General features: G+C 44.7%; 1 protein-coding gene across 1 annotated transcript in view; it reads right to left on the bottom strand.

The window, feature by feature from the left end:
* The window catches only part of COLEC12 (collectin subfamily member 12), a 351,931-nt gene that overhangs the window by 7,557 nt on the left and 318,679 nt on the right, over window positions 1–25,695 (bottom strand). The window contains 4 exon segments of the mRNA XM_029591098.1: window positions 2,582–2,722; window positions 8,941–9,044; window positions 9,046–9,051; window positions 17,174–17,310. Coding sequence (XP_029446958.1) covers window positions 2,582–2,722; window positions 8,941–9,044; window positions 9,046–9,051; window positions 17,174–17,310 — 388 coding nt within the window.

Here is a 25,695-nt window from a genome sequence, read left to right as displayed (position 1 = left end):
GTTCTCTGAGGTAGCCCTCCAGCCACCCGATAGCCCTTTTGGACCCGCCGCTGGGGAATGGCAGACACGCCGGGACGGACGGAGGTCGAGGGCAGACGATGGTTCAGGCAAAGACTAAAGACGAAGATTCAGGATCAAGGTACTGAAGACGAAGACTCAGGATCAAGGTACAAAAGACGAGGATTCAGGAACACAGTACTGAAGACGAGGATTCAGGAACAAGTACTAGGTTGAGGCTGCGACGCAGCATGCCCTACACAGCCCGCCTACGGGGCTGGTAATGGACCACGCTGGATGTGAGGAAGACTCCAGACGAGAAGTGAAGCAAGTGTGAGGAACATATCCCAGATACTGTAGAGGCCTGCACCAGGGCGCACCCTACACAGCCACCTGTGGCTGGTCGCGGACCACGCTGAAGCGGTGCAGGTTCCAGCAGCATCTAACACATGGACAGAGCAGACACAAGGGAATCAGAGGGCCGGAACGAGATTCAGGACAGAGGACCGACTGGACTTAGCTGCAAACAGGGAGATTCAAGACACAGGACCAAGACGGGACTTGGCTTCAGGCATGGATGACCCTCTGGAGGCTTGTGCTGCAGGCGAGAAGGCAGACCTTGTGCCATGAGGCGCCCTACACAGCCCGCCCGTGGGGCTGGTCACGGACCATGACATGGCATGCCAGGAAAGGTGGCGACAAGGAACCAGGGGCTCAGGACATCAAGGCTGGAACACGGAACATCAGGGACATCAGGACTGGATCACAGATGTCAGGAAAATCAAGACTGGATCACGGAACATCAGGAACCAAGACAGGACATGGAGCTCCAACAAAGAACAAAGACCTGGCAGAGCGCTGGAAGACTGGCGCTTCCAGGAACGAAGAACTCCGATGCAAGGCAAAGCAGGACTGGGTGAAACCCTTTTATAGGGCTAGCCAGAGAGATGTCATCAGGAGGGGCCCGAGGCGTTTTCCTGCCGTGGGCCCTTTCAATATAGTGGAGAGGCGCGGCCACGTGCCTAGAGGCAGGCAGAAGCAGGAGCAAACTGTTGGCGGCATTCCTGCTGCGAGGGAAAGCTTAGGGGTGGCATTAGGCCACAAGACAGGGCCTTAGCGATGGCGGCTTCTTGCCACTGAAGAGGATCAGGTCCATGGCGGTCCGGGCTGCGGCGGCAGTGGCGATGACAGCAGCCTCCCTGCCACTGAAGAGAGGAGCAAATTCTCGGTGGCTCCCTGCTGTGGGAAATCAAGGCGGCAGGAGCTTCGGCGGCTTCCCAGCTCTGTCGGGATCGCGGCAGCTTAGCTGGAAAAGAGGTGAGAGACTGCTTGCGGCTCGGCCCGCAAGCAGCATCACAACACCCATTAGGGGGTTACATACATAAAGGAGGGCAAATGGTTGCTGATTCAAGTATTTATTTCTGGACTGTGGATTTACCAAAGGAAAAGCATATTTTGTGTCAGATCCCCTTTATTGCACATCCCTCTACGTTCTTTCAAATGCATTTACTGACTGATGCACTTAACTCCTTGGATCCTGGAAAATATACTCCCCATCCATGAAGAATCCGCTGAATGGGACTTGAAGAGAGTGACATAGTCTTGATGGGGTCAATATTTAAAAGCTAGCTGTTTATCTAAGTTAGCCGGATTGACACATCCAGCTAACTGAGATGGGATATTCAGCAACATGCTGCTGAATAATTCTGTTGAAATCGCTACTTAGATGGATAAGTCTTATCTGTCTAAATTTAGACATGCCATTGAGCAGGTCTAACTTAGCTGGATTCATTATTCGTCTAAGGTTGAATATCGCTACTTAGCCGGATAATGGGTGCTGCCCTGAACCACCCATTGCCCATCCATAGCTTATCCAGCTAACTAGAAAGCCAGATAAGTGATTTATCCGGCTAGCAAGCAGCCACTGAATTTAACTGGATAGCCAGATAAGTGACAGACCCTGTGAATCTTAAAGTATCCTCTGAGTTCAGGGTTACATATCATACTGACATCACTTCTTCAAAATGCTCAGTGTTTTTCTTTCACTCTTTTATATAAGGGACTGATGTTACCAGAGTGAATATTGAAACGTATGCATATTTTAATGAGGTATACAATGCATTCCGTGTTATTGAAAAGGATCAATTCTAAATCCCCTTTTTAGATGTTCATTTTTGGCCTATTTGCTGCTATTTGGGCTTCTAAGCAGCCATTTTTCAAGGTTGGAATAGGAAATTCACCTCCTTTCTGGCCTCTAAATACTATTGATTCCAAAAGTTGGGGACTGTGTAGAAGAACTGCTTGTATTACAAGAAATCTCTCTTCCTTTCCATTCATGGTGAACTGGGCAAATCTGAATTTTCTTGTTTTCAAAATCCAACCTATAGTGAATCAGGTCCATTTTGGCCCAAAATGTTGAGATTTCAATGTCAGTTGGGTTAAAGTCAATCCAATAAATGTCTTAGTTGGTATGTCTATTCTAAAATGAACAGCATTCCTACCTGAATCACAGCCAATTCACCTATTTTTAATAACTGTGATATTTCTCTGAGTGAACACTGCATGCAAATACCGCATATCTTACCTTTTGTTTATGTCTTTTTCACAAATAAAATTGTTCAAGTCTTCGCAGTGGAAGTCGTTCCACAAACCAGCATAAATTAACCCTGCACAATCTTCCCCTTCGTGCTGGCCCCAGTTATCAGGCTGCCCAGTCTTCCAGTTTCTTTAATAAAACAAAATGACTGTGTTATTCTGATGTAGCAGATAGCATGAAAGTGTTCTAGTCACAAACTCAATAGGATTTTAAAAAGTCAAGGATTTCAAGAAGAAACTAAAGCATTTATTGAGGGTTTTCCATGAATTTATTGTATGATGATTGATTTTTTGTAATTATTTCTTTGAATTTTATTGTTTGTTATATATTTTTTTACAATTATATTTTAATGCTCTTTTCCAAACCGCTGAGCACAACAATGTTACTATCAGTGGGCTAGAAAAATGGTAAATAAATAAATAAATAAATACCCATGGAGGTGGAAATCCCTTTGAAGGTTGATGGATACATAATCAATAAACTGAAAGTGAAATTATTATTTATGGTTGCTACTTAGCCACAGAGAGCCCAATTTTATAATTTAGTGTTTAGGACTACAAGCTGAAACCCGCCTGTACAAAGTACATGAGGATTTCAGCCATTAATTCAACAGCAGACTTTGGAAATTAGCGGACACATGTGAACCTTTGTGTAGCGTACATGCGCACATTTAGACTGCAGGGGAGCAGATATAAATGTTCGTGTGTACATTTACATGCGTATGTTTGATTTTAGAGAGTACGCATGTAAATGTTTTCCCCATCCTAACTCCACCCCCGGGAACACCATTTTCAAGTACACGTAAAAGTACAGGTGATATTGCTTCCTCATGTACTTCTACATGTACAACCCCTGGAATAATTTTCAACATTGCATATATGTCTGCTTTTTATGTGCATGTTTACTTTTGAAAATTCACTCCTTAGTGAATGAGCTAATATCTTCTAAGTAGAAAATCTCTTATGATGTAAGAAAGGTTTCTTGCATTCACAAAAGGCATCCAACATGAAATTTATGATCTCTCTTTGGAGCCCTGGCATGAATCTTAATCCTGAACTATCATTTTTTTACTCATATCTCACTTAAATACAGTGTTTGTAAGCTGCCTACTAACACCTTTGCAGTACTGTCTGGGGAGTGCCTTATCCTTGAGTCTTGCTCTACTGAAATAAGCAACTGACTTCCTGTCCTCTCATTTTGACTAATGCAATACTTTCCTTGCTGGCCTCTTCAAATTTCAACTCTGTATATTGTAATATATCCAAAATACTGCTGCATAATATCTTCCTTGCAATCAAAAACAGGATCACATTTCTACTCCCATAGCTTTATTGGCTCTCCTATCCCTTTAAGGATCCAGAACAATATTACCCAACTGTTTTTCAAAGTCTTTCATGTGACTACACCTGCATATCTCTCCTGATAGGTGAAAACCTTTAATGTATTTAGCCCGATAGCCTTATTTCCCCAGTACGACACCCTTTCCTTGGTGCACTACTATTAACGCTATAATTCCACTGTGGTTAATCTCCTGGGCACCTTATAACGAGTGAGGGTATGCTACTATCCTAGGGAATCCCCATTCCAGGGCGTGCTGCTCCTGGGCACTTTATAACTGAGCTAAGATTCCTTGTGTTACAGTTAAAATTCCCAGTGCAACAGAACCTGTGCCTGGTTTCTATGAGGCTCCACTAGCATTCCCTTAGTGCATTGACAGGTTGATCCCATAATTTCCAGCTGGCAGACCATGCAAACTCTGAAGGATTGGTAGTAGGCACTGGTGTATGTCTAGAAGATTCTTTCTCCCTCCAATCCAGTAAAGGACTGAGGTCAGTTAGTGTCAAATAGAAATGGATTTTATTAATAAGGTATACAGTAATACAGTATTTAACAATGGGTTATAATATTGCGGTAATTTTCAAACCGTCCACAGAGTAGCAGAATATATGCTAGGGCAAAAAAAAAAAAGAAAAAAACCATTCCGCGATTGGCCTTGGCTTGTTTCAAGGCTAGTGACTTGTACGCAGAGGCACAGAATGACTCTAAAAAAAAATGTACATATCCAGGCAGTTGATAGCCCGGTGTCTGTCCTGTCCCTGAGGAATCTCAATGGTCCTCAGGGACAGAAAAGGGGTGCTGGGATGCCAGGTAGTTGTTTCCAGCACTTGAAAGGCTAGGAGGCCAAGAAGCTGTGTGGATCCTGGTGCAGACTCGCCAGTTCTGAGAACTAATAGATGAAAGTGTTGTGCTGATAGTGAAGTGGCGTGAAGTCATGCCTGGTGTTGTATGGTGGAAGTACTTGTTTAGGGGTACTGTGTTTGACTGTCAAAGGGAAGATTTACTGATTTATTTATTTAGGAGTTTTATATACCGTCATTAAGTTATTCACCATCATAACGGTTTTAAAATAGGGCACCTGTATCAAAAAAATATGGGTCGTACATTACATAGGGGGTGCCATTAGTTTTCGGTAACAAAAAGGCATTTAATTGGGGGATTAAGTGTTTCATGGTAATATGTCCTGATGGTTGACTACAGTTAAAATAGGTTGAACCAGTTCAGTAAGGAGCATTCAATTAGGCATTCGGTGCTTTATGCCGCATATCCTTGATTAATTGCCTGCATCAATTTTCTTTCTTGAAGGCTTGTATAAAAAGCCAGGTTTTGAGATGTGTTTTGAAAAGTTTATGATTGCTCTGGAGTCTAAGGATATCCTGAACCCTGGACTGAACTGTGCCTAACCCCAAATAAAGGGCCTACACTGTATATTACTTTATGTTTGCAGTAGTTGTAAGCGCTTGGTACTTTTGAAATCGTCATGCATGTGTGCTTCATTCCTCCCTCGGCCTGAAGATGCCCTTTTTTTTTTTAATGTGGCTAAGAATTGTGCACACCAGGAACCTTGCAAGGATTCTCAGCCTGATTAAGGGAGAGGGATTTTCAGGCAGGAAAGTTTGCTGGAGTGCATTGGCACTTACTGGAGTAAATGGCTTTGGAACTTGCACTCATAGCTGGTAGATTTAAATTGGATGATTGGTGTTAATGTCATTCATTCACAATTCCAATAAGAGCATAGCTCTCACCACACCTCTTGAGAGCAAATGCTAGGACCTTTATTAAAAAATGATCAATAATCAGGGGATACAGTACAATACAACCTAATTTACCTATTCTGGCAAAATAGCAGGGGGGGTGGGGGAGGAGATGTTTTCTAGAGCCTCCGATAGCTCAAGCAAATGAGTTTCTCATATTCTTACTATCCACAGCACTGCTCATGGCCAGAACTAGCCATCTCCTCCCTCCAGGAGTCTTTATATAGCCTTCATCCTCTGAAGTCCACCATATATACCTTTTCCCAGTTCTTCTGGGTGTTATTTTTAGGGATTTGGACCTGTCTTGTCTTTTAGGGTGTTTGCTGGATTGCCATGATACTTGAAATTGTTAATTACTTCTACAATTCAAGTAAAACTGCTGAATCAGGGTCACAAGCCTGGCAGTTTCCTTACTTAATGGTCTGATTGTTTGGCTATTTATTGTCACTCCTTAGCGTTATGCCCAAGCTTATGACCTGGGTCATTTACTGACTGACGCAATAATTAAAAAAAAAGTTTTAGATTGTCTGGGACCAACGTACAATATTAATCTACCGCCATGGCCAGGAATCTCCTAACCCATCTGTTTCACCGATATGTTAAACCTGCATCTTTTTCACAAATAATGTTTTTTTAAAATCAATTTGCCCTGTATTTGCTGCCTCCAGCTTGGGGCTTAACCTGCACCTCTGCAGATCTTGTGTTTTCTGTGAGCTAACATAATATCGCTGTCCAGGCCTAGGGATTGGCAAGAGTTAAATAAGCAAGCTAGCACAGGCAATTATTGATACTGCCTGATTTTCACCATAGTCCCGGATCAGGTTAACCTTTACAGAGTTGCACCCCAGCTCGGTCATTTAACTATCCCCACTCCCTGTGCTCACTAGTCTTTAATCTTTTGCCTCTTCATAGCTCTCTCCCCGAATCTTGTCACTGTCCAAGAACAAGCTTTCCCCTCCTCTGCACTAAAATCTGGAATAGCCGTCCTCTTTCTCTCTTTACATGCCTTCTCTCTGTTTTCAAATCCCAGTTAAAAATTCATTTTTTTCATGCTTGCCCTTGACTCTTCTCCATTACCCTTAAACCACAATAAACCATGCAGACCTGGGAATCGATTCTTTGGGATCCTGCTGGGTACTTCTGACCTGGATTGACTACTTTAGGAGACAGGAAGCTGGGTTTTAGGGACCTATGGTTTGACCTAGTTTGGCGTTTCTTATGAGATCTTTGCACTTTCTGGTAATCAGCCTGACTGTCAACTCTACCATGCCTCTTCTCATTCTTTTCGCCCTCCACTTTGCATTGTAGGAAATGTGCCACAACAATTCCAAGTAGCACCTACGAGTCACAGTTTTCCCCTTCGAACAGTTCAGTTTCTATCTATGGGCAACCTGTAGTTGTTGATTAGAAAGCGATCATTTCAGCTGACAGAACAACATTGATGCTTACCAGTTTGGAATCCCATTTTAGGAGTTTGACATCAGCAACTACTCCTTTCAGGCTCGGCGCAACTGGGTGTGCATTTGCATGGGGCGGAACACCCGGGGGAGGCGGTGAGCCAGCGGCAGCAGGAGAGGCTGTGGGACCGCCGGCAGCCAAAGGACAGAGGCTGCAAGTCTCCGTCGGCCATCGGAGAGACCGTGTGCACGCACCTGTACGTGTACCCAGCTTCCACTCTTCCCCCCCCCCCCCCAAACAGGAAGGACCACAGGGGCGTGTGGACCTCATCGCGCCATGGCCTGAAGATAACAAGAAGCCATGTGTGTATGTGAGTGAGTGACTGAGACCATGTGTGTGCCAGAGCTTGTGTATCTGTGAATCTGTCTATGTGAGAGCCTGTGTGTATGTTTGTTTGCCTGTGAGAGCCCATGTGTCACATATAGGCTCTCACAGGCACACACACACATACAAAATGTACCTGTGAGGGAGAGGGAGCCTGTGTATGTTAGAGAGAGGGAATGTGTGAGAATGAATGTGTTATTCTGCGTGTGTGTGAGAGAGAAGATAACATTTGGGCGTCCCTACCTCCCCCAATCCACAACAATCTCAGGGTGACTGGAAATCAGAAGATCACAAGTATGGAGAGCAGGAGATTTTTTTTTTTAATCCTTATTAGTTTTAATTATTGGGTGTAATTTGATAATTCTGCTCTTTTGAAATATTTAATTTTTTTGGGGGGGAGGAACAGACATTTTTTTAATTATTAGATTTTTTATTCATCAGATGTTTTGAAATATTTTATTGGTGATTGGAAAATTTTGTATGTTCTATTCATGAACTGTTTGAAATATTTATTCTTTTTATGAATATGATTTTACTATTATGATTGTTTTATATTTCTTGATTTTATTATTTAATGTTTTTATGAAGAATGGTAATGTTTCTGTTTTTCCACTGTTACTCTGCATATAGAGGCTGGCTTATTGTGGGTTCCAGTTCATTTCTTCTTAGCACGTTTCTGTTTATACTTTCTGATCTCTTTATTCTGTATTTGGTGAGGGTCTGTCTGTGTTCTGCATATGTGACCGAGGTGAGGTATTGTGCTGGCATGTAATTTCTGTGTAAGGATGTATAGCAGCCTGGTGTCCTAATAAGAGTTTTATTGGTGTTCTAGGGCCTGGTGGAATATGTGCAGTTTTGCCTTTTGATAAATAAGGCTGTTAGGGTTGTTTTGGCATGGGAGGTTTATTATACTGCAATGGTAATTCTGCTTGTTCATGGCTTTCTGAGGCCAACCTCACACCCAATACGCATTATAAAAATTCTAATTCCATAGAAGTTCCAAGTGTCTTTATTGCAAAGTTTTCTGGTTGGCACCACAGGAATGCATGTAAATATAATATGCATGTTATGTTATTTTTGCCTTAGCAGACTATACTTTTGAATATTCTTTTTCATGTAAAGTTTATAATAAATGCATAATTTAATTGTGTGTGTGTCTGTAAAGGATGTGGGCGTGTGTGGGGTGGTGTGTGTGCAAGGCTGTATGGTTTGCCTAGGGTACCTAATACCCTTCCTTATCCATGGGTTTTGGGGTGGAGTGTGTGTGTGACAGTTTTTAAAAATATAGATTGCAGGTTGGAGCTGTGTAATAAAACCAAACAAAAAAAAAAAATCAAGAGAACATAGTCCAAAATATACAAATTAATTATTTAGATGCGGTAGCCATCCACTGCTGCAAATACTGCACATTTAAAATATGGTATGATGCTAGAAATATCTAGAAAATAACTAAAATAAGATTTCGACACTCACGTAAATGTTGGTAAAGTTCCATCCAACCATTTCCATACATTTTCTTCTTCTGAATCTGTTAGCCCAATCCAGAAGCTGCTTCCTTTGCTTGTATGCTTTTTTAAGGAATTGCTGTTAAAAAATGAACAGTTGTAAATTTTCCAATTTAAAAACAAAACAAAAACAAAACAAAAAAACGTTCCACGCCATAAGATGAAGAAAGTACCAAGGTGAACTCTGACTGGGGCTTGAGGTAAAGTCATTGCTCAGCTCCATGTCCAGTCCTGGAGTGCTGAGCAGAGATGAGGAGAGCAGGAAAAAAGAGCAGAGAGGGCTCAGAGTGGCAATAGCACCAGGGAAATGGATGGGCATGGGGGAAATAAAGGAGGGTGTTTGTCAAATAGCAAAACTAGGGTTAGGGGCAGGGTGCCGAACGCCAGAAATGGAAAAGGGAAAGAAGAAGCTGGGGATAAGGATGGCAAACAGATGGCAGGAGAAGAACAAGGGCAGGAGCCAAACTGGGAAAGAAGAAAATGTGGAAGAAAAATGACAAGATTAGAGGATGTAAAACTTTAATGGGAGAGAGAGAGAAAGTTGGAGGTGGCAGCTGTAAAAATGGGAGGGAAAATTAAAAAAAAGAGAGAAAAAAAGCACAAGTAAAGGAAAAAGACAAACTCCGAGAGACTGAAAGAGAAAAGGAGAGATCTATAGAGAGGGAAGCCCGGGAAAATGAAAGATTTTTTTAAGAGTTTGTGTTTGCTTACAAACTAAACAGAGGAAATATATAAAAGGAAAAAATATTTGGCAATCAGTAGGTGCTGTTAAAAATATAGAAATCAATATTCAAAGCCTTTGTGAGTGTAAGGTTTCATGTCACACGCACAAAAACTGAGTTTGGAAAATGTGTCCCTGCTGACCCCATAAATTTTGCACACACATGTGTTGTGTGTGCGCAAAAATCACCCGGACAAAAAGGGCATCAATGGACACATTCCAGAGGCAGGATTAAGTTTTAGCCAGCGAGTACACATTTTGACAAACTCTCCAAGTACAGTTACATGCACAAGTCTGGTTGGAAAAGCAGCAGGTCCTGCCCATTCCCAATGCAGTTCTGCACATTACTTTATCCAAGAATATTAAGCAGCAGACTTGTGTGCGTAAGTCCCAGTAAATATCCAGGTAAAGATGTGCGCGTAACTTTCCTTGCATATTTTTGTTGCTCATTGGCATGCTGAATATAGACCTCATTGACTTAAGAACATAAGAACATGCCATGCTGGGTCAGACCACAGTCCATCGAGCCCAGCATCCTGTCTCCGACAGTGGGCAATCCAGGTCGCAAGGGCCTTGCAGATTCCATACAGTAGATCTAATTCCTCCTACTCACTCCCAGGCAGGGCTGGATTAAGGCCAAATGATGCCCTAAGCACAGCCCAACAATGGTGCCCCCTCGGCCCTTCCACTGCTTACCTGACAAGACATTAAGACTCAATAAGTGCTGAAGGTGAAATCAGAGACTAAAAATTCAGTTTTCTTCCAGGCCATCTCCCACAACTATATTAAATATAAACGTTAACATTTTTTAATGTATGTATTTATTTATTTATTTACCATTCCACCCCACTCATGATTTTATAAACTCATGTCCCCTCTCAGCCATCCCTTTTCTAAGCTGAAGAGCCCTACCCTGCGTAGCCTCTTATCACAGGAGAGATGTTCCATCCCTTTTAGCATTTTTGTTGCCTCCCTCTGCATTTTTTCTAGCTCTGCTACGTCTTTCTCCAGATGGGGGCGACCAGAACCGCAGACAACACTCAAGGTTCGCTGGAACCATGGCTCGACACAGAGGCAAACTGATATTTTCCCTTTTATTCTCCGTTCCTGTTTGGATCGTTCCTAGCATTCTGTTTGCTTTTTCTGAATGCTGCCATGCAGAGAGCTGAGGAGTCCAATGTATTGTCCACAAGGACTCCAAGGTCCCTTTCCTGGATAGCAACTCCCAATATAAAACCCAGCATTGTGCACCTGCAGTTGGGATTATTTTTCCCCCTACTTGGCATCACTTTGCACTTTTCTCCAATGTTTAATCATTTTCATCGTTTGCCGACGATTTCATGTCGGAGGAGCTGGGGTCCTTCCCTGTTTCTCCAGGTGTTTGAAAGTGGAAAGTAACAAGCAGCAACATTACTGGTCTCTGCATCCCCAACTCCAGCTCAAGCAACATCAAAACAATAAATCAGCACACTGCACGTTATATCACTCCAAACCAGGCAGAATGCTGTATTTAAGCATGAGGGAAATCATTTTTCTGTGCAAAGTTTTTCTCTCCATAATCTCTCTTGATCTTAAATGTTATCATTCGATGTTCAATTTACTTAAAAAAAAAAAAAAAAAGAATATCAAATATGTTGGCAAGAAAGTTGTGAGACTTTGCTACATACATTATCCCTTTCAGGACAAAAAGAAAAAGTGGTAGGATGCCTTACTGTTCAAATATTATTTTCCAAAGAAAAGAGGGAGGATCCCGAGCAGCTAGTACTGGGCAGCAGAAGTTTTGGAAGATGCTTAAGGCTCACCTCTTCTTATTAGGGATGTGAATCGGGCTTCGGAGGATTGAAAATATCGGACGACATTTTCAAAATCGTCAGAATTCGGGGGCTCCCCCAAAACGATAGGAAAACCCCACAATATTGATCGTAGGGGTTCTCTTATCGTTTTAGGGGAGGGCGGGAAAAACGGCACACAAAAATAACCCCTAAACCCACCCTGACCCGTTAAAACTAATCCCTTCCCCCACCCTCCCGACCCCCAAAAAAACTTTTTACAGGTACTTGGTGGTCCAGTGGGGGTCCCTGGAGTGATCTCCCGCTCCCGGGCCATCGGCTGCCACTAATCAAAATGGCGCCGATTGCCCTTTGCCCTTACCATATGACAGGGTATCCGTGCCATTGGCCGGACCCTGTCACATGGTAGGAGCACTGGATGGCCGGCGCCATCTTGTGCTCCTACCATGTGACAGGGGCTGACCAATGGCACCGGTAGCCCCTGTGACATAGTAAGGGCAAAGGCTATCGGCGCCATTTTGAATACTGGCAGCCAACGGTCCGAGTGCAGGAGGTCGCTCCCAGACCCCCGCTGAACTTTTGGCAAGTCTTGTGGGGGTCAGGAGGGTCCCCCAAGACTTGCCAAAAGCCCCTGGTGGTCCAGCGGGGGTCCGGGAGCGATCTCCTGCACTCGGGCCATTGGCTGCTAGTAATCAAAATGGCGCCGATAGCCTTTGCCCTTACTATGTCACAGGGGCTACCGGTGCCATTGGTCAGCCCCTGTCACATGGTAGGAGCACAAGATGGCGCGGGCCATCCAGTGCTCCTACCATGTGACAGGGTCTGGCCAATGGCACGGATACCCTGTCACATGGTAAGGGCAAGGGCCTATCGGCGCCATTTTGATTAGTGGCAGCCGACGGCCCGGGAGCGGGAGATCGCTCCAGGGACCCCCACTGGACCACCAGGTACCTGTAAAAAGGTTTTGGGGGCGTCGGGAAGGTGGGGGAAGCTAAGGTATTAGTTTTAAAGGGTCGGGTGGGTTTTTTGTTTATCGGCTCGGGCGCAGCGGATAAACAAAACTGCGATCGGGCCCGATGAAATAAACCCCCACATGTGAATCGGAACCGGAATCTGAACCGATTCCGGTTTCCGATTCACATCTCTACTTCTTATCTTTGTGAACACAGTCTCGTGCTACTTTTGTTATTAAGATACATTTTCTGACATCGGACAGGATGGCATACGAAAGAAGGTTAGGGCCAGCTTTTCATGGGATGTTTTCTTTCTCCTAATTGGTTTTTAAACTGGGATCATCATCATGTTAGTTAGTGTACTAAACTATGGTATATTTGCTCCAGTTCAAGTTGGTCTTGGGTAACAAAAACTTTTGAACAAGCTAATTGTCTCAAAAATAAGCACTTTGCTTTCATTAAATATGACTCATCTAAAGGATGCCTTCTTGTCCACATCTGGTTTTTGTAGTGAAAACTGGAATTGGCTCCTAGATAGCATTAAGGCAGTTTGAGGCACATTCCTTCTCGTTTTTTCCTTTGAAATCCATATCTGAACTGTAAGTAATTTCACCCGCAATGCATCTTTTCCGAACATGGGCAGACATTTATCTATGAATATCTGCTACCACTGTGCTGTGCAAAGTTTGCTTTCCATGACATCCCTTTGAATTGGAGCAATGTCACGGAAGGACTGCATCCCTTTTCCTCTAGTTCAAGAGGCATTATGCTTAACAAAACTTTGCGTGAGAAAGCTATGTCAGGCATTTTCTGTAAAAAAAAAACAAACCCAAAAACCCATCATTTTGTATGTTTGCAGAAAATATAACTCTGGCAGAGTCATAATGCAACTTCAGATTGTTTCCCTCTTTTTCCTGTGAAAATAGCATCTGAATAATATACCCTGTCACAAATTAGGATGACATATACGCGCTTATATGTATCTATTTATATTCCACATTTCATGACTGGTCAGCCACTTCAAAGCAGATTACATTCAGGTTCAGGAGGTATTTTCCTATTCCCAGAGGACTTAAATCTGAGGCCCTACTTTACTAAAATTGTTCTCCCATTTTGGGGTAGATTTTCAAAAGAGTTTCGTGCATAATCCCCGAAACCTACCCCAAACCCCCCCTGCGCACACCGAGCCTATCTTGCATAGGCTCGGTGGCGCGCGCAAGCCCCGGGACGCACATAAGTCCGGGGCTTTCCTGGGGGGGGGGGGGGCGTGTCACTGTGGCGCATCATCCAGGGGCATTCCGGGGTGGGCCGCAGGCGTGGGTTCCGGCCCAGGGGCGTGGCCATGGCTTCCGGACCAGCCCCCGGACCGGAACATGGCGCGCCGGCAGCCAGCCTGCGCGAGTTACGCTGCCTTGAGCAGGCGTAACTTCTGGAATAAAGGTGGGGGTGGGTTAGGTAGGGGAAGGGAGGGGAAGGTGGGGGAGGCGGAAGGAACAGAGGCCGGCTTGCGCAGCTCGGTGCGCACAGGCTGCCGATTTTGCTCAGCCTTGTTGCGTGCCGATCCGGATTTTAACAGATATGTGCGGCTACGCGTGTATCTATTAAAATCCCTCGTACTCTTGTTTGCGCCTGGTGCGCGAACAAAAGTACCACGTGTGCGTAATTTTGTAAAATATACCCCACGTGTCTACTAGAATAAAGCTTAGTAAAAACCAGAACCCTACTGAGTACATTTCAAAGGGCTTCCATGTGGAAGAATAGCATATAAGCCCATAAGTAGCATGTAATTGCGTACATGCCATTTTATAAACATCAAAAATGCGCATATATTTTTGGTTTCACATGCACATTTTACTGGCACAAAAAAAGGGGCAGGTCTAGGGGGTGTTCCAGGGCCAGGGCCAAGAAACACCTTAGTTGTTATTTTTGTAATGAGAGATACGCGTGCAAATTGTCAAAACTTATTCGTACACTTTACACCTGCTAATTGACGTGTGCAAGTGAAATTGTCTGTTGTCCGCAATTTTTGGGCCGAGAGACCTAGGTGAACTGGTAGCAGTTCAAGGTGAAGTGTTAGAACTGGAGAAGGAACGGGTGAACTGGCAGAGTTATAGGCGAACCGATGATTTCAAGACCCGTGCCAGTATTTTCAAATGGTATCTGCGCATACTATATAAAATACCTGCCTCCACGTATAAATCAGAGCTATTATGCATACATGTTAATCTTTTTTTTTTTGCATCTAATTATACAAATGTATTTTATAAAAATAGGTAGAGAAAGTAAGTGCTTTCTTGCATTGGAAATAGTTGCACATACTGAACTATAGGCGTGCACTTTCAGAGAAGAACTACGCAGTATTTTCTAGACTATGCAGCTCCCACTGCACGGTTTATAAAATACTCGGATGCATTTCTGTGCATGTCTACTTATGCATGCCAATGCGGTACCACTGTGAATAGGTTTGAAAGCTGGGCTCCGCTTTAACGGACAGATTTTAAATTGGCCACGTGCATAGACATGGCCACTTGCGTGTGTGGCTGGGCCCTGTGCGTGCTGCGTGCATTTAAAAAGGGCCCGGCCACGCGGGTAAGTGGCCATACGTGCATAAGTGCCGGGCCCTGACAAATGGGCAGTCCAGGGAGCGGAGCGGGGTAGGTTGGGACAGCGCCATTCCTCGCTGTCACGGCTGCCAGCATGCGCTAGGTACTTTAGGTCGGCCCTGAAGTAACTTGGGAATAAAAGGTAAAAAAAAAAAAAGGGAGTTTTATAAAGGTAGGGAGGAGAGGGTGGGGAAGGGAGGTGTGGGTAGGGGGTAGGAAAGTTCCCTCCCAGTCCGATCCTAAATTGGAGCGGACTGGGAGGGAACTGGGGGAGCCCCGATCTCGTCGCCGCACAAATTTGCTAAATTTTACCTCCCCTCTTGCGCACGCCGCCCACACATACGCGCGCGGATTATAAAATCTGGCACGTATGTGCGCGCGGCCCACGTATTTTATAACATGCGCGCGCCTGTTCGCACATGTTATAAAATCGGCACATGGACACGCGCGCGCACGTTCTAACATCTACCCTTAAGTTTGTACCTGAAGCAAGGAGCGTGAAGTGACTGCCTGAAGTGCATCAGCGACTTCTGGCTTTCCTACTGCTGCTCTAATCACTAGGCTACTCTTCTTGCTTATGAAAAGCTAGGCAAAGTTTTAGGAATGTGAGCAAAATCTTTCCCTTCATAGTTATGCTACCCATAATCCCCATTAGCTGTGGCATGTTTCCATATTTTTCCCCCCGTGTCAACAGGATTATGGGAGGGGGAAAATGTTGCCCCTCATTTTGTTTCAACTTGAAAAACTAGAAACTGGTCTTGGATCCTTTATTGTTTGGACATCGTAATCACACAGGAAAGCAAGGATGGGCCATGTGCCATGTCAGCACTGTAGGTGATGCACTGCCTGTTTTTCCTATGTCTGTGCAAAAGGCACCCTGTTGTAACTTATATTTTTGGAAACTAGACAACAAGAGGGTTTCAGACATGGATGACAATTCTTTCTTTTAATTCCACAATGTTATGTTACCAGTAGCCCCGAGCACTAACAATGAGAAGAGCTTCAGCTCCATACATTTACTCCAGGCTGAGAGGGATTATGGGTAAATGTGACCAAGGTACCCACATCATCGCAACACTCCTGAAACATCATTGATGGGCTAAAAATCATAATATACTGTATGGCTTGCCTAGGTATCATCTGAATAATAAAAAAAAGAGTAACTTTGGTTTGCAAACTGTATTATATTAAAAAAATAAATAAAGAATTCCTTTGACCATAAAGTTCAGAACTACTTTTGGCAATGAAGGCCGAGGGTGGTGTTAGATGCGCTGGGGCCCAGGGTAGAAACTAAGGATTGGGTCCAGCCCGTGTCAAGCACCCTGCAGCTCATCCTCAGTGACATCCCTCAGTCTCGCTAAGGGGACCCCCCCTTGTGGTGCTGGGACTCCAGGCAGCTTCTTACCCTCACCCCTCTAAAACACCCTGCTGAAGGCACTCATATCTAAAAGCACTGTTTTCCTTAAATGCATGGAAAACACATTTACTTTTTATCCTTCTGAAATCAGAACTGGCAAAACCTTGTCTACTAGCATCACTGCACTATAGTACGGAATGTCTATATCGGGGGTGTATAACCTTTTGATGTTTGTTGTCGTTTTAAGGGCAATGGCATTCCATGAGGCCAGTGAACAAGGCACCACATAAATACTGTATTGAAATAATAACTGACTGCATGGTGCCTACAGATGTCTTAGTGAACTGAGTGTATCTACCTCTTTATCCACTTATTTTTCATTCCCATTTTGAACTGCTTGGAGCAATACGCTGAATGAACTACAGCTGGATTCAAATAATTATGAGCTTTTTACCCCCCTGGATTTCCAGGTTTCTTATTGGACAGGACTGGTAAGTGTGATCCAACAGAACCTGCCTCTGTGGCGAATAATAAATATCCAGGGTTAGGATTGCAAAGATTTGGGCTCAGCTCTAGTATGGACCTTTTTTAATCCACTTTTGCACATTTGTACCAGAGATCTTGCTTGGCACTGTGAAATAGTATCCCACTGTATTAATGTACAGGTGAAACATGGGTGTTTGCCTATACTACCCTATAGCCATGCATGAGAAGGTCTATAAAATGTAGGAGCACTGCTGTTTGAAATGCAAAATGCGGCATGCGATGGGATTTTACCTGCTCTTCTTTGCTGTTTATAATAACTAAGACCGAGGACTTCTCTTCACAGATCAGTTTTGCATCTTCAAAAATATCTTTGCCACTTGAAAAATAGTAACATTTCTCTGTGAAGTTCTTCCATTCAGCAGGGCAGCCTACAAAGTACAAATACAGTGTTTAAAGTTTCTGGAAATTCGTGCTCGCTGCAGCCACTCCCATCACTGTGAATCCGAATTAACAAGGGCACTGCTGTGATAATACTCATGAGAACCCCATGCAGGCACCACATCCGACACAAGCAGAACATGAACATATAGAATGTACAAATGAAATGTGGAGGGTCAAATAGAAGAAATACAATATTCTTTTTTTAAATTCTTTATAAGTTTCAAATATACAACCTCAAGATTTACAATATAGCATTACACTAAACAGTACAAAACATCGGGGAGAAAAAAGAAATAATATGGTAAACAAGGGGAAAAAAAAACATTTACTTTAACAAAGTCCAAAAAAATCCAAAAAGTCTATGCTCTAGGTCAGTGATTCTCCACCAGTGTGTCGCCAAGCACCGGCAGGTGTGTCGCGTGTTACTGATCTCCCGCTGCTCTTCCCTCCTCTTCCTTCACCGAGCGAGAGGCAGATGATCTTCCACTGCTGCTGTTGCCACCCCCGGGCTTATCAGCACGTTCAAGCCCGGATGGGAATGGCAGCAGTGTTAGTGGAGGCTGGCAAAGGCGGCTGGGCCTTTTCTTTCTTCTGCACCTGCCCCCCCACCCCCGGCCTGGAACAGGAAGTGATGTGCAGTGGGTGCCGCAGGAAGAAGAAAGAAGCCATGCTGCATGAAAAAGTAGCGGCAGCAGCAGCAGCAGCATTGGCCCTGAGCAGTAGTGCGGGGCTCGGAGCAAAATCCAAAGCAGCCGGCAATCGGCAAAGGAGACAGCAGCATTAGCCTCCCGCAGCCGATGGGGGCTGGAGGAGGAGGCTGCTGCAGCTACCATTTGTGATCGGGGGGGGGGGGGGGGGCAGGAAGTGTGAGGTAGAGACAGACAGACAGCTAGCCAGCCTGTCTGTAAGTGAGAGAATGTATGTGTGATTGAGAGTGTGTATGTGTAACTGTGAGAGCATGTATTTCATTGAGGACATGTGTGTAATTGTGTGAGAGAGAGCATGTGTGTGATTGAGAGAAACTGGTCAGAGAGGTGATGTGCATATATGTGAAAGACAATGAAAGTGACTGGTCAAGGAGATGACTGGAGTGTGTGTGTGTGCGTGTGAAAGAGAGACTGGATAGGGAGATGACTGGTGTGTGTGTGTGTGAGAGAGTGAGAGATTGGTCAGGAAGGTGACTGGTTGTGTGAGAGAGAAAGCATGGAAGTGAGAAACCTGTGTATGTGAGACAGCATGGGAGTAAGATGCCTAGTGTGTGAGTATGTGTGTGAGAGAGAGCATGGGAGTGGGAAACCGGTGTGTGTGTGTGAGAGAGAGAAAGTGATGATGGGAATGAGAAGCCTGATAACGCAGAAGCAGGAGCATGTCTAGGGGCATCAGTACTGTGATACAATTTACTCCGGCTCTCACCCCAGCAGGAATTGCAGAGCTTGAAATAGTGCCAGAACACCTTCTGATTGACACGATCTAGTGGCGTCAGTGCTGCGATACAATTACTGGCCCCAATGGTGTCTCTGCTCTCCCCCCAAGAAATACAATATTCTAAGGCAAACAAGGAAGAAGAGATGCTATAGAAGATTAAGACCAAAGAGAGAAACAATTAGGGATGTGAATCGTTTTTTGACGATTTAAAACAATCGTCAGATATATTTTAAATCGTCAAAAATCGTTAGAGCCGTGATACAATAGCAATTCCCCCGATTTATCGTCAAGAATCGTAAATCGGGGGAGGGGGGAGGGCGGGGAAAACCGGCACACCAAAACAACCCTAAAACCCACCCCGACCCTTTAAAATAAATCCCCCCCCCTCCCAAACCCCCCCCCAAAAGTTTTAACCTGGGGTCCAGTGGGGGGGGGGGGGGGGTTGTCCCGGCGCGATCTCCCACTCTCTGGCCACGGCTGCGTTAATAGAAATGGCGCTGTGGCCCTTGCCCTTATCATATGACAGGGCAAAGGTAGCACCGGCGCCATTTTGGTTCCTGGCTCCCGACGTCACGCGTGCAGGAGATCGCTCCCGGACCCCCGCTGGACCCCCAGGGACTTTTGGCCAGCTTGGAGGGGCCTCCTGACCCCCACAAGACTTGCCAAAAGTCCAGCGGGGGTCCGGGAGCGACCTCCTGCACGCGGGCCGTATTGCCAATATTCAAAATGGCGCCGGCGCTACCTTTGCCCTGTCATATGATAAGGGCAAAGGGCCACTGGCGCCATTTCTATTAACGAAGCCATGGCCAGAGAGCGGGAGATCGTGCCGGGACCCCCCCCCCCCATTGGACCCCAGGTAATTTAAAACATTTTGGGGGGTTCGGGAGGGTGGGGGATTTATTTTAAAGGGTTGGGGTGGGTTTTAGGGTTGTTTTGGTGTGCCGGTTTTCCTGCCCTCCCCCGATAAAACGATTTTTTAACCAAAAAAACGAAGACGATCAGATTCCCCCCCCCCCTCAGCCAAAATCGATCGTTAAGACGATCGATCACACGATTCACATCCCTAGAAACAATACAATGGAGAAATGGGAAAGCAGATACTCTGAGCTATCTAGACAGTGCTGTGGGACACATCTTGTGATGATCCAAAAAAAAAAAAGCAAATACATTTGCAGAACTTCCCTGGCCTCTCTCAGCTTCATCCCACCAACCTGATATCCCTTTCAGCATCTCCCAGGCTTACCCTCCAATCTCTTATGCCATCCACCCGTCCGACCCCAACTTTCCCCTTCCCAACACTCCTTCCCTATTCCTCTCTCTCTCCTCATTTCACCACCCTTTCCCTACCTATCCTCCAACTTCCCTCACCATGCCTTCCACCCTTTTACTGCCAGAGCAGCAGATTTTTCATAAGACCTCTCTGTGGAAGGCTTCAAGGACTGCTCTTTGCATAATCAGCGGTGGTTTGAGTGTAAATAAAAGAACTGTGAGCTAGTGTGCACTCACAAGTCCCTGTGGTGCCATCTCCCCCTTCTCCTGTGGGGTTTTTTTTTAGGTGACAGAGGGCATTGTGTGGATTGTTAATGCACACTGGCTCACAGGTTCTCAGGCTCACAGACAGATGCAAAGAGTAGATAGGTCCTGGAGGCCGCCTTGGAGCAGCCACTTGGAAATCCTGCTACTGTTGTGCTCGGAAGGGATGGGGAGGAGAAAAAAAGAGAGAATAGATCCGTTAGGTGGGTGGAAGCCTAAGCAGGACTGGGGGAATGGGGCAGAGTAGAACCTCATGAGGGGAAAGCAAGCAATGCTCCAGCCAGAGGTGAATGCTGTGGCATTTGCTGCAGCCACAAAATAATGGCAAACAGGGTCTATGACTATAAGCAAGCATTGCATTAGCATTTGTAAGTTAAGATTCTTGTCACAAACAACTAACTAGTCTCATCCTTAATCCCTAGAAGCTCATTCTTTTCAGTTTAAAAAAAGCATTGTTGATATGTCTAGAACTGTTAATCTTCTGAGATTGGCACTGTGGCATAAGAAACCCTGAATCAATCTCCTGCCCTTCAGGACTATCAAGGCAGAGTGCACTGAGTGTATGCTCTAGATGGGGTAGTGGGGGGGAAGCGAGAGAATGTTGCTGGTTAAACAGCAACATTTAAGGGTTCAGTCTCAGAATAAATTTCGCCTCTACACCTCACCCAGAGTCAAGGAACCTGTATTACACAGAACATGTTAACGATAAGGACCACGTGATCCAGCCAGTCTATACATTTGTAACTATGTTGCCAACTGACTCCAGATTTTCAGGACAGGTTGATCCAGTCCTGGTTTTACCCCATTGCATACAGGAACTTGTAGTCTTGCTTTTGTTAGGGAATGCATAGGTATCAGAACTATAAGTCCCTATATGCAATGGGGTAAAAATCAGGACTGGATCAACCTGTCCACAAAATCTGAAATCAACTGGCAACCCTATTTGCCTGCTGTGCTGCCAAAACTGGTCCCTTCCCTCCCTTGCTGCTATAAATATTTGTTGTGTCTGTCCCATGCATTTTTACTTCTGTCACTGTTTTGGCTGTTATCACCTTCACCAGAAGTCTGTTTCAGGTGTCCCCAATCATTTCAGTTCAGGAGAATAACTATCTTATCTTTCATAAAAAGGTAAAGACCTTACTAGTTTCTCAGTGTTCAGTTTTTACATTAGGATGGCAGAATTTTAATGTATGTTTTCATTTTTTCCTTTGAGAGAATTGTAAGTATGGGCAGATTTAAAATGTAAAATAATTTTAAGTTAGTTATGATTGGATTCAATTTTTAATTCTCCCCTTGCAAAATGGTAAAATTAGTTCTTACCTGATAATTTCCTTTCCTTTCCAGACAGACTAGTCCAGACAAATGGGTTATGGCTCCCAACTAGCAGATAGAGACAGAGACTAGCAAATTTGATGTCACACACCTTAAATGCATCCGTGCTGACTTCGGTCTGTCAATATTATCTGTAACATGCTAACCAATTAAAAAAAAGTTTTTCTTCTTTTTAAACAATCAGAGGGCTTCCACAAAGAATTAAGGTAACTAGGAAGCAGAAAGATAAAATATAATACAGCAAAACACTTATCTGTTGTGAAGAAGAAACCATAGAAATGACTATTGTCTCAGACTTTGAAAAGTTACACCAGTTTGGCAGCATGGGGAGGGTTCTGGACTGGTCTGATGGGATTCAAGGAAAGGAAAATATCAGGTAAGAATTATTTCACCTTTCTGTTCATCCAGTCAGACAAGTTCAGCCGAATGGAATGTACCAAAGCTGCTACTGAATAGAACAGGATACTGCTAAATCTGCTTTCAATACTTTGGAAGTGAAGGATGCCTCCTCGATACTCACATCTAAGCAATAATGTTTAGAAAAGAAATGCAAAGAAAACCAAGTCACTGCCCTGCAAATCTCTAAAGAAAAAAACAACCTGCAGCTCTTCCCCTGAAGTAGCCTATGCTCTCATGGAATGCACCCTCACTTGTTTAGGTAAAGCTTTACCAGAATTCACATTGGCTCCTGTATAATCCAATGCGCTATTGTAGCTTTAGTAGCTGCCTCACCCTTCTGCTCTATACAGTAAAATTAGATGATTTAACTTCCTAAAGGCATTAGTGATCTTGAGGTATCTCCGAAGAACTCTCCTTACATCCGATGCATGAAGCAACCTATATTCATCCAAAGAACATAAGAACATGCCATACTGGGTCAGACCAAGGGTCCATCAAGCCCAGCATCCTGTTTCCAATAGTGGCCAATCCAGGCCATAAGAACCTGGCAAATACTCAAAACCTAAGTCTATCCCATGCTACTGATGCTAGTAATAGCAGTGGCTATTTTCTAAATCAACTTAATTAATAGCAGGTAATGGACTTCTCCTCCAAGAACTTATCCATTCCTTTTTTAAAACCCAGCTACACTAGCTGCACTAACCACATCCTCTGGCAACAAATTCCAGAATGCTTGCTAAACGAAGGCAAACAAACAATCTGATTCAAATGAAAGGATGTCACCACTTTCAGCAGAAAAGAAAGCACTGTGCAAATACCAACAAGGACTGAATTACATAGTCTGGGTAAACAAATAATTATGGATGTAGCTTGCTTGTTATGGTGGTTTCTACCCCGATTAAATTAAGCCTGATACTTCACTTGGAATACATATCCAGCACAACTCACTGCTTCAACGGCAGGGGCGAATAAAGAAAAGCGGAATTATATTCAGACAACAACCAACAAGGACTGAAAGGCACAGGCTGGGTAAACAAATAAGTGTGGGGAGTAGCTTGCTTATTGCAGCAGTTACTACTAGGGATGTGAATCGTTTTAGGACGATTAAAATTATCGTCCGATAATTTTAATATCGTCTTAAACCGTTATGGAACACAATACAATAGAGATTCTAACGATTTATCGTTATAAATCGTTAGAATCGTGAGCCGGCACACTAAAACCCCCCTAAAACCCACCCCCGACCCTTTAAATTAAATCCCCCACCCTCCCGAACCCCCCCCAAATGAGTTAAATAACCTGCGGGTCCAGCGGCGGTCCGGAACGGCAGCGGTCCGGAACGGGCTCCTGCTCCTGAATCTTGTTGTCTTCAGCCGGCGCCATTTTCCAAAATGGCGCCGAAAAATGGCGGCGGCCATAGACGAACACGATTGGACGGCAGGAGGTCCTTCCGGACCCCCGCTGGACTTTTGGCAAGTCTCGTGGGGGTCAGGAGGCCCCACACAAGCTGGCCAAAAGTTCCTGGAGGTCCAGCGGGGGTCAGGGAGTGATTTCCCGCCGCGAATCGTTTTCGTACGGAAAATGGCGCCGGCAGGAGATCGACTGCAGGAGGTTGTTCAGCGAGGCGCCGGAACCCTCGCTGAACGACCTCCTGCAGTCGATCTCCTGCCGGCGCCATTTTCCGTACGAAAACGATTCGCGGCGGGAAATCGCTCCCTGACCCCGCTGGACCTCCAGGAACTTTTGGCCAGCTTGTGGGGGGCCTCCTGACCCCCACGAGACTTGCCAAAAGTCCAGCGGGGGTCCGGAAGGACCTCCTGCCGTCCAATCGTGTTCGTCTATGGCCGCCGCCATTTTTCGGCGCCATTTTGGAAAATGGCGCCGGCTGAAGACAACAAGATTCAGGAGCAGGAGCCCGTTCCGGACCGCTGCCGTTCCGGACCGCCGCTGGACCCGCAGGTTATTTAACTCATTTGGGGGGGGTTCGGGAGGGTGGGGGATTTAATTTAAAGGGTCGGGGGTGGGTTTTAGGGGGTTTTAATGTGCCGGTTTTGCGATTTTTAGATTTTTAGATTTTTCCACGATTTTTTCACGATTTTTCACGATATTTTACCCCCCCAAACGGCAACAATACGATTCCCTCCCCCTCCCAGCCGAAATCGATCGTTAAGACGATCGAGGACACGATTCACATCCCTAGTTACTACCCCTAACCAATTAAGCTAGATACTTCACTTAGATGCAGCTCCAGTACTGCTCTCTACATCAATGGCGGGGGTGGAAGGTAACTAGAACCAAAAAGTTACTAATAAGGGCCAAGAGTAACAGATAAGTATGAGAAAAAAAAAGTATGAAAGCTTGCTGGGCAGACTGGATGGGCCGTTTGGTCTTCTTCTGCCGTCATTTCTATGTTTCTATAAATCTTGGCCATGTCCTTTATGACCAATGGAAAAAGGTTCTCTGTATGAAAGCATCTGTAACGCCAAAATTCTTTAAGCTGAATAAAATAGCCACTAGAAAAACTTCTTTCAAAGTAGACAGCTTTGGATAAATGTTATTAATAGGTTCAAATTGTGATCCAGATAGAAAAGATAATACCAAATTGAGATCTCAAGATGGAACAGGAATCCTTAAAGGTAAATTTTAAAAGCCTGGAGTGTGCCAAAACCGGGAGATACACACACAAGTCAGATCGGTGCGCGCCGAACAGATTTTAAAAGCCACTAAGTGCACAAATGAAAACTTCCAAAAAAAGGGGTGGAGCGTGAGCGTGGTCTGGTCAGGGCACGGGCATTCCTGGATTTCACCTTAAAATTTGTGCATAAATTCTTAGGCATACAGGCGCGTGCTGGGGTCCCCTGCCACATAACTTTACTTCTGCTGTGGACAGCGGGTAAGTCATTAAAACAAAAAAAAAAACTAAACATATCAGCGGGGTTTTAAGGGGCGGGGCTAACAGGGGAGAAGGGAGGCTATTAAACTAGGTGGGGTTTGGAAGTCCTATCCCTTACCTAGGCAAACTGTGAATGAACTGGTAAAATTGGTAATGGCACCGATGCATGTGTCTTTTAAAATCCCCCCCACTTACGAGGTAGAAGCAGCATTTGTGCGCATAGGCGCACATACATTTAAAATGTGCACACATGTGCACGCATTCAGGCTATAAATGGTCACGTCCCTGGGCAAGGGCTGACAAATTTGTGCACATGTGTGCTCACACATCTGTTTAAAAGTTACTGTCTTAGTGTGGATTAAAATTTTGACACCCCTTAAAAAAACAAGACACATCTGGATGCAATGATAAAGCCAAACCCTTTGAAAGTCCTTCCTGCAAAAAATCCAGAATTACTGGCACTGATGCCTTGCCAGGCATAAATTGTCTTCCAGTGCACCAGTCTTCAAAAACTCTCCAAATTCGCCCATAAGCCATTGAAATGGAGGTCTTCCTATTTCTTAAAAGAGGATTCACTACAGCTTGGGAATAACCCTTCTTAACTAAACAAGCCCATTCAATGGCCAGACCATAAGGCAAAATCAATATGGATCCTCATGCAGAATTGGACCCTGGGAGAGTAGTGTTCCATACAACAATGGCGTTCCATGCAACAATCTTACAAGGTTCGGATACCATGTGCACCATGGCTAGTCCTGAGCTACTAGAATCGCTATACCCGAATGTTCTG

Source organism: Rhinatrema bivittatum, chromosome 2, assembly GCF_901001135.1.
Source record: "Rhinatrema bivittatum chromosome 2, aRhiBiv1.1, whole genome shotgun sequence".
Lineage (NCBI taxonomy): Eukaryota > Metazoa > Chordata > Amphibia > Gymnophiona > Rhinatrematidae > Rhinatrema > Rhinatrema bivittatum.
The sequence above is the reverse complement of the archived record's forward strand: the minus strand, read 5'-3'. Positions and strand labels throughout refer to the sequence as shown.